This window comes from Silene latifolia, chromosome 9 (genome assembly GCF_048544455.1).
Source record: "Silene latifolia isolate original U9 population chromosome 9, ASM4854445v1, whole genome shotgun sequence".
Lineage (NCBI taxonomy): Eukaryota > Viridiplantae > Streptophyta > Magnoliopsida > Caryophyllales > Caryophyllaceae > Silene > Silene latifolia.
Window position 1 is genome coordinate 124,910,369 of NC_133534.1, and position 14,746 is coordinate 124,925,114.

General features: G+C 43.8%; 1 protein-coding gene across 1 annotated transcript; it reads right to left on the reverse strand.

The window, feature by feature from the left end:
• Window positions 1–8,590: 8,590 nt before the first annotated feature.
• On the reverse strand, window positions 8,591–9,773 carry LOC141601555 (uncharacterized). Its single transcript, XM_074421848.1, has 4 exons — window positions 9,672–9,773; window positions 9,205–9,495; window positions 8,776–9,112; window positions 8,591–8,667 (listed from the first exon to the last, which is right to left on the reverse strand). The coding sequence occupies exons 1-4, from the start codon at window positions 9,771–9,773 to the stop codon at window positions 8,591–8,593; spliced, it is 807 nt and encodes a 268-aa protein (XP_074277949.1).
• Window positions 9,774–14,746: the final 4,973 nt, after the last annotated feature.

A 14,746-nucleotide genomic window follows, 5' to 3' on the forward strand; every position in this document is an offset into this window, starting at 1 on the left:
GTCGATTGATGGTGGGTTCAACGAGCCATAAGTCAAACGGTTGACTGATCGATCACAGATGCGAGATTATAATGATACCTCATAGGACAAATTTTTGTGACAACGTAATGAAGTCCTAAATGTTTAAAAACATTCGGTGTCAGGTCATGGATAGGACATCCATTGTGTTCCTAGAGTCGATTCTTTTGACTATCGACTGTCTCTTGAGATTAAGGCAGTTTTTGGGTGACTTTGGTTTCTTTCTCACGGATGCCGTGAATCGGAGGCTAAGTAGATTTTTTCTGGGTCATTTCATACTGTGCTTACATCTGCAGGATTCGAGTTGAGGAAAATATCCAACCTTTATCAGGTATAGTTATTTCTCAGGGCCACTCGAGGAGTTGTAACTGAAATGCATGGCCATGCTCGAATGATGATTCGTTTATCAGTTAAGTTACTATCTAGTCGGGGAAACCACTCTTGATACAGATCACTTGTAAAATACGACCTTTGTGAATACGGATTTTGCAAATTGTTTTACATTGAGTCGGAGAAATTTTAGGATATGAGAATCGGTTATCGCACATACACTTGTGAGGACAAGTGGGAGTTTGTTGGAGCTTGTGTCCTCCACAAATTAGTGTGATAACATTAATAAATCTCTTATAGGTTCACTAGGGTATACTTCGTATTTTATAAGTTGATTAACGATTACCTAATAACGGTTTTGACGTTATTATCATACAGATGGCGGTGATCAACTGGTCCCTAAAAGTCACACCTAAAGGATGTGTGTTTGGGCTAAAAATAGCACAACAAAAAAGGCCCACTTAATAAAGTAAAAAGCTATGGAAGGAGTGATAAGGAGGAAGGAAGCCCGCGGTTGGAGAAAGGGGAAACGGGCTCAAGGGAGAACAGGAGCCCATCATGGAAGGCGTCCGGATTAAGGAAAGAGGAGTTAGGGAGAAGTTAGGGAGATCAGGGAGAATTGGGAAAGGCGGCCAAGTATGGAAAGAGTTTTTATGCAAATTATATTCCCATTCCATATTCAAAGTAGGACGTATCTAGGGTTCTTACCCTATAAATAGCCAATGAAGCAAATCAAGAAGGACATTCCAACACATCCGCATTCACACATTCACACTCAATATCACATCAACACCACGGCATATTATTATACTCGAATATACATTCGTCCAAGATTTCGCAGGCCTGACGCTTAGGGCCAGCCGGATTAGCTTCGTGCCACAATTGTAATCATCCTCCTATTCAAATAGTGCAATACTTGGCAGGGTACCGTCCCTCCCGCGGTTGTTCCCATATTGGATTTTCCGCGTCACCAAATCTTACGTGTCAATTTACATTGCATATTTATTTCTTTATTTAAGTATCAACAAACGAGCAATCATACAACTAACCAACGAATAAAGACTGCATTGACCCTAATCAATCAACTTGGTAAAAAAATACCTAAACAGTTTGGCGCCCACACTTGGGCATTGTGGTCGTCAATCGTTGATATTCTAGATATACAATGGATAAGCAAGCATCTGAAGCTGTGTCAGGGAGCAGGAAACCATCTCCACCGCCACCATCTACTCAAAACCCGACAACAACAGTGGCTACACAGGCTCCCGGACACACCCCAAGAATCATACCGACAACAAAAACCTCTTTACCTCCTAGGACTCCATTGTCGCGACCAAGCCGGATCGGATAAAGGAACAAAGAAGTTCAAACCTCCCTCTGCCACCTAGTCCCACACAAATCTTACTCACTGGTGTAGAAAATCTTCAGAAAGCTATGGAAAACATGAGAGAAGACCAGAGGAAAGCTGAAACTGAAGCAAGAAGGAGGGACAGAGAGCTCTGGGCACAAATAGACATCCTCAAACAGCAGTCTGTCACCCCAGCAAGCAGGAAAGACGTGGGAAGGCCTACACTAGTAGATCTGACGCAGGAGGCATCAGGCAGCAGGAATCCACTTCGACAGGTACCGGCTGAATTAATAACGAGATTGGATCTGTCCACGATACCATCAAATGAAATGATAACCCCACAAGGGTTGGGATACCTAGCCCCGCCACAATCGATCAGACGCCTGGAGCAGGATCCGAGTCAAATCAACAAATGGACTGGCAGCAGGGGACAGTCATTACAACAACTCCTCTAGCAATTGGAACACATCAGAACCTTCAAGAGCTCGGATCAGGAGGCAATATATTAAACCAAAGAAAAGCGATGACGGTGGACCCAGATTCAGCAAAGATAACGAATCAGCTGTATTTGGAGTTAAAAGAAATACTGAGCAGGGTCCCAGGATTGCCACCCCCACTCGAGAAAGCGGCATTAGACAGCTATGCTGATTCACCGTTCGTGGAAACCATATCCATCACAGCCATGCCAAAGGGATTCATAAATCCAAATATGCCTCTCTTCGACGGCACAGTAGATCCCTTTGATCATATAAGCCAGTACAAGCAGAAGATGATGACAGTAACAGCTGCAGGGCAAGTCAAGGAGGCTTGCATGTGCAAAGGGTTCGGGTCCACCCTAACAGGACCAGCACTTCGATGGTTTGTGAGCCTGCCCAATAGGTCGATATCCACATTTTTGAATTGGTGAACGCATTTACTCAACAGTTTGCAAGCGGCGTAAAAACCGCGAAGCATGCGGGAGATCCGTACGGAATCGTCCGGGGCGGGGAGAGAGCATTGGAGAATACAATACCAGGTTCAACAATGAGAAGGTAGCAGTATGAGAGTGTGATGTCTCAACAGCAGTAGAAGCCTTCAGAAGAGGCCTCCACCACGACTCCGACCTATATAAGCAGCTAACTATGCATCCATGCCATAGTTTCGAGGCGGTGCAGGAGAAAGCAGCTGCCGCAATCAGATTGGAGGAAGATATCTTAGCCAGAGCCAGCTTACTAAGCACGCCGAGTATCTCTAGTACCTCAGCCGTGGAAAAATCAGGAAGAAAGCAAACCACCAGCAAGAAGGATGAGAGATACAGACCATATGGAAGGGGAGTCAACAGAATCGAGGAAAATCAGCTACTCCCCACTCTGGCAGAATATGGATTCACTACAGGTATCGGAGGAATCTTGAAGGCACTCAGGGAGATGGGAGATGGAGTCAGGTGGCCCAACCCACCAATGGGAGAGCAAGCTTGGAGAAAGGATAGCAAAAAGAAGTGTGAGTTCCATCGTGATATCGGACACAACACTGAGGACTGCTACACATTACAAAGAGAGATCAAGCGCCTGTACGAACAAGGAATGCTGAGCCACCGATTACCACGTGGGGGCAAGCAGCATGATAAGGTAGGCTCTACCAAGCCTGCAGACCCACCCACATGCACCAAAATCATAAACGTGATAACAGGCGGCTCAGACTTAAGCGGGCTGACATATTCAGCAGCTAAAAGACGTGCTACGAGAGATCAAAGGAGACAAAGCCCCAATTCTTGCAGAATTTCTCACAAAGTGACTGCCAATGGGTCGGCTTTGATGAAGGAGATACATACGATGAACGAGAACATCATGACGCACTTATTATCACCTTATCAATGGCCAATTGCACAGTTAGAAAGGTCTTGGTAGATACAGGAAGCTCGGTCAACTTAATCATGCTGAAAACTATAGAAAATATGGGATTCAGCGAGAAGGATTTGCAGAAGAAGACTATTCCACTAGTAGGCTTCAGTGGAGAAACAACCACTCACTAGGCGAGATAGCCATCCCAACCTATGTGGGAGGAGTCAACAAGCAAGTCGTGCACCTGGTTATAGACGGCCCCTCCACCTACAACGTCATCTTGGGAAGACCATGGTTGCACCGGATGAAAGCGATCCCTTCAACATACCACCGGTGCATAAAATTCCCCACACCATGGGGAGTAGAAACAATAAGAGGAGATCGGGAGGAAGCTAGAGGTTGCTATAAGAAGGCACTCAAGTGCACCGCCCCCCCGAATAGCAATTACGTGAAGCCGCCTATCCAGACGAATATATCGAACCCCAGAGGAGGAGTGGATCAAATCATCCTGGACAAGCCGCACCCGAGAACGAACCGTGCTCATTGGAGCGGGATGCACAGGAAGATTAAGACAAAGCAACTAGTCAAGTTCTTACAGGATAACATGGATTGTTTTGCATGGTCACACGATGACATGATAGGAATAGATCCGTCCATCATAACACATAAGCTTAGTGTGGACCCAAAGTGTAAACCCGTCCAGCAGAGAAGAAGAAAGTTTGCAGCGGAGAGTAATAAGCTGATCAACCAGGAAGTAGATAGCCTGTTGGCAGCGAAGAAAATAAGAGAAGTAAAATATCCATAATGGTTGTCTAACGTAGTGGTGGTGCCTAAGAAGAATGGGAAGTGGAGAGTATGTGTGGACTTCACCGATCTCAACAAAGCATGCCCTAAAGATCCCTTCCCGCTGCCTCATATTGACGCAATGGTAGATGCGACAGCTGGACATGAGATGTTAACATTCCTGGACGCATGGAGTGGATACAATCAGATCAAGATGGATCCTGCAGATCAAGAGAAGACAACATTTATGTCTGAAAGAGAAATATATTGCTACAACGTCATGCCATTCGGCCTAAAGAACGCAGGCTCCACATATCAAAGGCTGGTTAACCGAATGTTCACAGAACAGATAGGAAGAACAATGGAGGTGTATATTGATGACATGGTGTTGAAATCAGAAAAGGCCAAAGATCATATGCTGCATCTGGCAGAAGCATTCAGGACCCTCGGAGAATACAAAATGAAGCTAAATCCATCTAAGTGCACCTTCGGAGTATCTTCTGGCAAATTCTTAGGCTATATAGTAACCCAAAGAGGAATAGTGGCCAGCATCGAACAGATCAAAGCCGTCTTGCAGCCGGAGTCGCCTGAGAAGCCTAAGGATGTTCAAAGACTAGCTGGAAAGGTAGCGGCCCTGAACAGGTTCATTTCAAGATCTTCAGATAAATGCAGGCTGTTTTACGACGTACTAAGGAAAAGCCTGAAGTTTGAATGGACCTCTGAGCACGAGCAAGCCTTCAGAGAACTGCAGCACTACCTCAGCAGCCCACCCATGTTGTCGAAGCCAAAGCCAGGAAAACCACTATTCCTATACCTGGCCGTCATAGAAGTGGCAGTAAGTGCTGTCTTGGTCAGAGAGCAAGAAAAGGAGCAGAAGCCGGTATACTACGTGAGCAAGTCTTTGCTACCGGCAGAGACCAGGTACACATCTCTTGAAAAGTTAATACTAGCATTGGTAGTAGCATCTCGCAAACTGCGCCCCTATTTTGAGTCCCACATCATACATGTCGTGACCAACTACCCGCTAAAATCTATCATGAGGAAGCCTGAACTATCAGGCAGAATGTCAAAATGGTCCGTACACCTCAGTGGATACGATATCCAATATGACCCTAGAACAGCAATCAAATCGCAAGCACAGGCCGACTTCGTATCAGACTTGATTTGACCATCCGAATGGGCAGATACGGAGATCCTCACCTTAGAAGGAAGTAAGGAGACGAAGTCCGGCAGATGCATATTGACGGAGCCTCCAACCAAAGGGGGCGGCGTGGGATTAATCCCTGCGGTCACCACAGGGAGACCGATAGCGCAAGCGATAAGATGGGAATTCAAGACAACCAACAATGAAACAGTACGAGGCCTTGATATTAGGAATGAAGCTAGCTTTGGAGTTAGGGGTCAGGCACCTGCTCATATCCAGTGACTCTCTATTAATAGTCAACCACGTGAATGATGAGTTTATAGCCAGAGATTCGAAGATGACTGTATACCTAAAAGTAGCAAAGGAGTTAAAACAAAAATTCGAAACTTGCAAGCTTAAGCAGATCCCAAGAGATCAGAATGTGGAAGCAGACGCCTTGGCAACGCTGGGGGCAACATTTAAACCAACAGAACTATCCAGCATTCCAATAGCACACATGCTGGAGCCTTCCATCCAGAAGGCAGATGAAATAGATAAAGGTGAACTGGAGGATCCACAGAGCGAGAAAGAAGTCCAGACAGTTACAAAGGAAGGTGAGGACTCCCAGCCACACAGGCAGACGCCTGACCAAAAAGCCGAACAAACAGGCGACTGGCGCACACCTTACCTAGACTGGCTGCGCCATAACAAGCCACCAGATGACAAGAAGGAAGTGAGAGCTTTCAGAGTGAAGGCCTCCAGATTCATACTTATTGATGATATATTATTCAGAAAATCGCTAGCAGGCCCCTACCTACGGTGCCTGGACAAGGAAGAAGCACGATCGTGTTACATGCTCTCCATAGTGGCGAATGTGGAAACCATGCAGGGGGCAGGAGTCTGGCAAATAAAGCCCTCAGACAGGGATACTATTGGCCTACAATGAAGGCAGATGCAACAGAGTACGCACGAAAATATGACGCCTGCCAGCGCTCAGCACCAATGATCCATCAGCCAGCAGAGCCCCTGCACCCTATCATTTCTCCCTGACCATTCATGGCATGGGGCATGGACATAGTAGGCCCTCTACCACGGGCCGCAGGAAACAGAACCTGGATGCTAGCAATGACAAATAACTTCTCCAAGTGGATAGAGGCAGAAGCATTCACAGAGGTAAAAGATAAACAGGTCATTTCGTTTATAAAACGAAACATCATTTTCAGGTTTGGTATCCCATCAGAAATCATATGTGACAATGGCTCACAATTCATCTCCAACGATACCGAGGGATACTGTGCCAGGTAGAACATCACCTTAAAAAAGTCAGCACCTAGGACTCTGAAGTCCAACGGGCAAGCTAAATCCAACAACAAGATCATTATGGACAATCTGAGAAGGAGGTTACAGGAGTTAGGAGGAAAGTGGGCAGATGAATTGCAACTAGTGTTATGGTCAGATAGAACGACGCCAAAGATAGCAACAGGTCAAACACCCTTCAGCCTGGTGCTTGGCACAGAAGCAGTCATTCCGTCAGAAGTTCTAGTTCCCACTCACAGGTATGAAAATATGACAGGGGAACTGAACAATACAGAGATGATCAGAAGCCTGGACACAATTGACGAGCTGCGAGCAAGCGCAAAAATCCGTCTGGCTGCCTACAAACAGTCTGTGGCCAAGAGTTATAACAAGAATGTGAACGTCAGGCTCCTGGAGGTAGGAGACCTGGTTCTCCGAGAAGTGTTTCAAAACACCAAGAATCGAAAAGTAGGCAAATTCGCCTACAAGTGGGAAGGACCATACCAGGTAGAAGGAGTTGTTGGCCATGGTGCATACAGACTGATAACTATGGACGGTCAAATCATACAACGCCATGGAACATACTTCACCTGAAGAGATATTACTTTTAATAATAAGTAGACTTTAGCTTTCAGAATGATGTACTATGAAAAGCCAAATCACTTTTAAAGTTAAAATAAAAATCCGGTAGTAGGCATACTGCCAATTTCACTCTTATTTCTGGTGTCTATAGCTCTTTTAAAACTTTAAACTACTATTAGGTGGTGTGGTCTGGCAGCGTCCTGGGACCACAATTGCTCTGGTACCCCATGAGATGGCGACAGGTACTTCACATCATTTTAATAGATTTTCTTATTTTCAGGCTTCTCTAAATACATCACTTTGAATCCTAGTGTCTACGGTACTTTGAAAGGATGTCTAGCAGGACTGTCAACTGCCAACGCGGGGTGACAAGGCACATGGCACTCCAACATGCCTAACCTATTTTCTCCACAAGGAGCACCCTCACCAAAGTGATGTGGAACATACGAAAGGGAGCCTGGTTGACAGCTGAATACGCTTACCCAGATACCCCTGATACCACCCTCTGGACGTAGCTCGCACTAATCTCAATTAATCAGGGCCCCAACATGCATGCACACGAACATGGAACGTAGGGATATCTGCGCTACCAGAATTCTGCAGCGTCCCATTGGTCCTAGAACGACTATAAACTTGCCTAAATTACGCCCTTGCTGGCTTTAAACGTGATGAACACACCTTGCGTCATGAACAAGGTTAAGTAGTCCAAAATTGCGGCATACGCCTAAATCAGCCATCCGGCTGACACGGCAGCTAGCTTAGTCTGGATCAGCCTATTCAGGCTGACCAGGCTGGTCTAAATCAGCCTCCTAGGTTGACACGGCCACTCCTCCTTACATTGCGGCATATGCCTAAATCGGCTATCAGGCTGACACGGCAGCTAGCTGAGTCAGAACATCGACCTTTTCAGGTTGACAGGACTCGCCTAAATCATTCAAGCAGGCTGACACGGCAAAATTCCTAAAAATAGGGAAAATAAGTAACAAGCATACGATATGTAAAACTAAAACCTTGCCAAACTATGACAAAGGGCATTTCAAAACATGGCCAAAATACGGCCCCAAGTTTAACCGCCACCTTGGCGGAGCAACCACAGAAGGAAAGTTCTAAAACTTACAAAGTCTGCCACCTCTGGGCCAGACTGCCAAAAAGTTCATCAAAACATAGAAATACTTAATTATCGGTCACATTAATGACCTCCACCTCTGGCATCTCCTCTGCCTGCTGACCTCCCGTTTAGTGTACCGCACCGCCTTGCACATCCTCACCGCCATAGCTTCCCGAGCTCCGTCAAGAAAGCATCCGGGACATTCCAGCTCCATCCCCGGTAGCTTGCTCAGCCAGCGCAGGAGAATTCACCTCCCCAACTTCAGGCATCAGCACACTCAGATCAGGTTGGGTGGGGTAGAGCATCTCCAGCTGCTTCTCCTCTTCCTCTATAGCCTGCTGGGTAGGAGCCTCCACGAGAGCAACACGCATCTCGTTGATCTTTCCCCGCCAGGTAGCATAGGCAACAACATTGGTGGCCAAGGAGATCAGCTCACTGATCTTCTCATCAGAGCGCTTGAGGGAGTCAGAGAAAGTGTTGCACACCGCCTGAGTGCGAGCCAGCTGATCAGCCCCCTCCTTCAGCTTCTTCTTGGTGACAGTAAGCTCAGTCTTCAGCTCCACCACTCGCTCCATCAGATCAGCCCGCTGCTGCGCCAGATCAGCAATAGTCCCCTTCAGCTCCTGGTTCTTGACGTTGGTAGCACGGCTAGTGGTCTGCACTATGTTGATCATTTTCCTGTTGTAGAGTGCAGACTGGAGGGTCTGGGGTAGGAAAAATCAAAAGTCAGCAAGAAAGTTGAAAGATAAAATCTAAACAAGAGAAGACAAACAGGTAGAGGACGAAGAATATTTACCATGAAGGCATTGTGCACGTCATTCTCAGCCATCTCCTCTGGGGAGAACTCCGAAAACGTCTCCTCAACAGGAGGGAAGAGCAGCTGGTCAATCTCCGGCCAGTATGGCACCTTGTCCATATTCCCAAAGCCCTCTGGGAAATGAGCAATAATGCCTCCGCTGGACGAAGCACGAGGACTGGCAGGAGGAGTAGGCGGATGACGAGATAACGGGTCGACCTCCAAGGTCTCACGTGCAGCAGAACTGGAAAGCGTGGGAGGAGTTTGGAAGGAAGCAGCAGGAGCACTCCTCTTGGAGGCAGAGGCCACATCAGGGCTGGCAGAAGGTCTCTTTCTTTTGGCACTTTGGAGGATGATTTCTAATTGGTCAACTTTTGAACCTGCAAGTATATATAGTCTCAGACGACAGAATGCTTAAAACATCAGCAGAAACAGCATGCAAATTAAAACGGCTCTAGAAGTCTTACCAGAAGATATACCGTGAGCCGACCGAGGAGGATTGGAGGAGGAAGCGGTGAAAAACCAGAAGCAGTGTCCGGAAACTTTCTCTCATATTCGAGATTGAACATTTCTTTGCGCAGCAGGATCTTGGCACCAATATGGGAAAGGTCACAGGGGCCTGCACGAAGACGATGAAGTAAGCTAGTAAGCAGCGAGATAAAATAAATCAGGTGACAGGAAGGCTACTTACTCGAAGTTAGAACCCATTTCTCAAAAATATAATCAGCAGGAGGCTGGATGGAGTCCTTCCTCACGTAGAAGAAGTCCTCAAACCATTTCTCATCACGGGACTTTGACACGTGTCTGAAGGGGGCCTCTCCACGGCCCCAGATGAGAATTGACCCCAGCCCAGGGATCTGATGTTGTACATATGGGCTAGGTCGCCCGGAGTGACAGATTTACCAGTATTCTGACCGGCGGCAAGAGAATAGAGAAGAACTCTCTAAATGGCAGCAGAAATTTGTGCCATGGCAAAGTTTTGGTGAAGATGAAGTCTTGAACGAGTTTAGGGAAAGGAAAACGGAGGCGGTATCTAAATGGGTACAGGTAAAAACTAACCCACCCTAGACGGAGGGCTTCGGCTTTCTGTCCCGGTTCAAGATTGGCAATATCCACCCCGTCACCAAGACCAAGCAGATTCTTGATCGTGGGAATGTCGGCCGCATTCAAGGCGGAGTCACAGTCGTGGGGGTGCTTAAAAAGTCCCTGAGAAGGAAAGGTGGGGTCGATATTACGATCAGAGGGTGTGGAGGATTGTCGAGTTTTGCCCATGGTGGAGGGAGAAAATGAAAATTAAAGAAAGAAAGGGGGAGAAATACCTGATGAAAGGGACGAGGAAGAGGAACAGTGAAGCCGTCAAAGGATAAAGAAGAAGGAAGGTTGAGGGTTTAAGAGAGAAGAGTTTTTTTTTTTGAAATGATTTGAGATTAATGAAAAGTGGAAGGTGGAGGTTGGAGTTATAAAGAGGAGAGAGGGAGTTGGGTGTGAGAAAAGAGGAGTAGGGCGGCTGACATGATGGATTGCATGGGAAGGATTGTAAAAGACGGCTTAGGGTTTTTAGTATTCGATTACGTAAATTCCTTGCTCGATACCTGGAAGCGTACTTCACAAGAAATTTGGGGCAAACTGTTTGGGCTAAAAATAGCACAACAAAGGAGGCCCACTTAATAAAGTAAAAAGCTATGGAAGGAGTGACAAGGAGGAAGGAAGCCTGCGGTTGGAGAAAGGGGAAACGGGCTCAAGGGAGAACAGGAGCCCATCGTGGAAGGCGTCCGGATTAAGGAAAGAGGAGTTAGGGAGAAGTTAGGGAGATCAGGGAAAATTGGGAAAGGCGGCCAAGTATGGAAAGAGTTCTTATGGAAATTATATTCCCTTTTCATATTCAAAGTAGGACATATCTAGGGTTCTTACCCTATAAATAGCCAAGGAAGCAAATCAAGAAGGACATTCCAACACATCCGCATTCACACATTCACACTCAATATCACATCAACACCACGGCATATTATTATACTCGAATATACATTCGTCCAAGATCTCGCAGGCCTGACGCTTAGGGCCAGCCGGATTAGCTCTGTGCCACAATTGTAATCATCCTCCTATTCAAATAGTGCAATACTTGGCAGGGTACCGTCCCTCCCGCGGTTGTTCCCACATTGGGTTTTTCGCGTCACCAAATCTTACGTGTCAATTTACATTGCGTACTTTATTTCTTTATTTAAGTATCAACAAACGAGCAATCATACAACTAACCAACGAATAAAGACTGCATTGACCCTAATCAATCAACTTGGTAAAAAATACCTAAACAATGTGTTTGAGAGATGTGATTATGGAAATGTAATCACATTGATGCCTTATATGACTAAACAGTTAGTCAATGTGTTGATGAGACGATTATTTAATGCCGATTAAATAATATTAGCTAAGAATTAATTAATCAATTCGTAAAATTGAATATAATATGTTATATTTAATTAATGTATATAATGTTAGCTTGGACGAATTAATATGTTAATTCGTAATTAAATGTCGGTTATATTTAATTATAGTTAAAGTATATTTTACACGAGATTGTTATAATATATGTTGTCAGTCCGGACTTAATAAATCGACTACAATCAGTTATGTATGGACTTATTAAAATGAGACAGCATGTATGACAATTAATAAAATGTACGCATTATATATAATTTTAGAATAACCAAAAATAAGAGAATTTTATCCTAATTTGTGGTTGTTGCTAAAAACGAAAAAAAGAGAAATAATCCTCTTAATTTCGGAAATTTGGGCCGAGATTTTGGAAGAAAAAATCTACCCTATTTTACCTAATACACGGGTTTATAAGGTTATAGGGAGATCACGATTTTTCTAACCTAATTCTCTTTTAACCTAGCCTCCTCTCATCAAAAGGACAAACACAACAAAACCTAAAAATTTTACAGAAAATTTAGGGATCGATTCTAGCAAGAAGCAAGGGCATATCTCACATCATCTTGGGTGCAACTGATAGGTGAATATCATTGCGATATTGTTCTTAGGCCGATTTTGCTAGGACCGAAGGTTGTTTCTTCATTCTCTACTTTTGTTTATGCAATTTAGTTTTTTGACTCGTAATCATCTTATAAATTCGTTATAATCCTTAATATCAAGGGAAGTATACAGATTATTTCCCACACATATACATTTAGCTTGCATTTGTATTATATTTCATATTGCATTTGCATTAGTTAGTTCATATAGTATAGTTGCATTATAATATATCTCACATGATTCATGTAGATAGTTACATATAGACTAGAATTCATGCATAGTCACTAATGGCCAAACCTATTCATTTCTACACTAGAAATAGTGTTTAAATCGGTTTGGGAAGGTTTGATCATAGGTGACCATAGTTTAAAACATGCATCACATAGTATAGTTTAGATTGCATTCATTTGTTATATATCTCATATAGAATTGCATTTAGTAAGAGCATGCATTCATTCATATCATTGCATAAATTCAAAAATCCAAAAACATGTATTCCTTTTTCATTCCTACTCCTACATGTACATTGAGGACAATGTCCAAAATAAAGTGGGGGATAGGAATTTATATTCCAAAAAATCCATAAAAATTGAAAAATTTCGAAAAACCCAAAAATATGTTCTTTAATTTCATAAATTAAAAAAAAACCATAAAAATTTAAAAATTCCAAAAGCATGTTCATTCCCTTTGTAGTGTAGTCTTGTATATATTAATTTGTATATATTGTGTTTGTCCATCCTTTTTCACATTGATTGACTACGCCACATCCGAGACATGAGGATATTGAAGACCGCATGGTACGATCTTTCCAATCTCCTTTTTCCTCTTTATGTTAATGACTATGTGGATTTATTTTGATTGATGCGGTATAAACAATGTGAATTTAGGATTGCATTTAGATTATTTGGCATATTAGTTGGTAGAATCATATGCATTATGATGTATATATGTTAGTTGCATCATGGCATGTAGTTTGCATGTTAGAAAATTATTGCAAAACCGTCTACTTGGGAAGCTTGACAAGTGTATATAAGCCCTAGTAGATGCTTTTTCTTCTTAAGACTTTGCTTGTTAGAATACTTGTAAAACACCCTAGGATGTGTCATATTAGTATCCTTTGACCCATGGATTAAGGCCTAGTCAAGAGTACCTTGTGGTGTGATAACTCATTGGGTACCGTTTATTCCAAGGTGACCCTTGAAACCATGAAACCATCATCCATATTCTACCACAATTTTGTCATCAAAAAGGGAATGAGCACAAAAATTGTTCAAAAATATTGAGTTCAAGAAATGAAATGAAAAGTCAAAAAGTTTGCAAATGCATCAAAAGAAAAGAGGAGCAAAAATAGACTCCTAAAGCTTCAAAAATAAGCACCCTCCCTACAATTGGGGTGACTTTGAAAATGTTCAAAAGAAATGCAAAAAGTTGAAAATTGTCAAGTATTGAAATGCCAAAAATCAAAAGAAATGGCAAAAAGAAAGTGTTCTCAAATGTTATATGCCACAAGAAATTGGAGGGAAAACAACAACAAAGCAAACTCCCATATGAAACTCAAAAATTATTGATCCCTTTTCCATCGTATCCACTTTTGTGCATGGTAGAGAGGGAATGACCCTTCTTCTTGTTTAGGCAAGAAGGGGAATTCCGCGATCCTCCAGTGTTTCTGTAGACACCTCGTTTCTGCACCCCTCGCAAACCACCCAGTGATGATTGGGCCGCATGTTTGATTCGCGGAACGATTAGTGACAGTTCGTAAGATTATCGTCAAGTGATTGCTCAAATATAAATGTCAACCTCTTAGTTGTCATCTACGTGCCGATACGGTCGTTTTGGCAGTAATTAGAGTACATTCGGAGTCCGGGTCAAAAACCGTCTCCATTTTTTCGATATTTGTTAAATCCCGAGTCGGAATGTTCTGGAATGTTCCGGATATTTCTATTCCATATTCATCAAATTTTATCTTTTGGCAAATAATATCCCGTAATATTTAAAAGATAATCGAATAAACCCGTCCTACCATAACTTAAACGCGGAGATTCTTTCTTAGCGGGAGGAAACCTCCGGGAACAGATGAAGCCAGTGCTGCGCCTCTTCCAAGAGACGCGTGGGCTGCTGCGCCTCTTCCCAGGCCCTTCTTTGCATGATTTACGTATCTCTTTTTTATATCTTTCCGAGATTCACTTCCAAAGAGTCTCCGAAACCCTATTCCTTCACGTGATTAGTATAAATAGGAGCCTTCGTTCCTCATATTTCTCACGCGAGTGTCCGCCCTTCTCTTCTCCCTTTGCATTCTAGACTTCGTTCTTACTAATTGGCGCCTACGTGCTTGGACTTCCGACCACGTAAGCTCGGATCTTTCCGGGTACCAGCCTCTCCGTTGCATGACCGACCAATTTGACCAACTACACTTAATCAACTTTAATTAATCAATCGTTTTCCTCTTACGAGGGCACTCTTTCCTTGCATTCGCGTCGAGCATTCACTAATCGATCTTCTTAGTTCTTCT

Excerpts from the sequence above, each read along its gene's own strand:
- LOC141601555 (XM_074421848.1), bottom strand. The coding sequence starts at position 9,773 with ATGTTCAATCTCGAATATGAGAGAAAGTTTCCGGACACTGCTTCTGGT. Across the intron at positions 9,113-9,204 it reads ACGTGCACAATGCCTTCATG|ACCCTCCAGTCTGCACTCTA; the intron begins GTAAATATTCTT and ends TTCCTACCCCAG. Across the intron at positions 8,668-8,775 it reads GGGAAAGATCAACGAGATGC|TTGGGGAGGTGAATTCTCCT; the intron begins GTGTTGCTCTCG and ends TGATGCCTGAAG.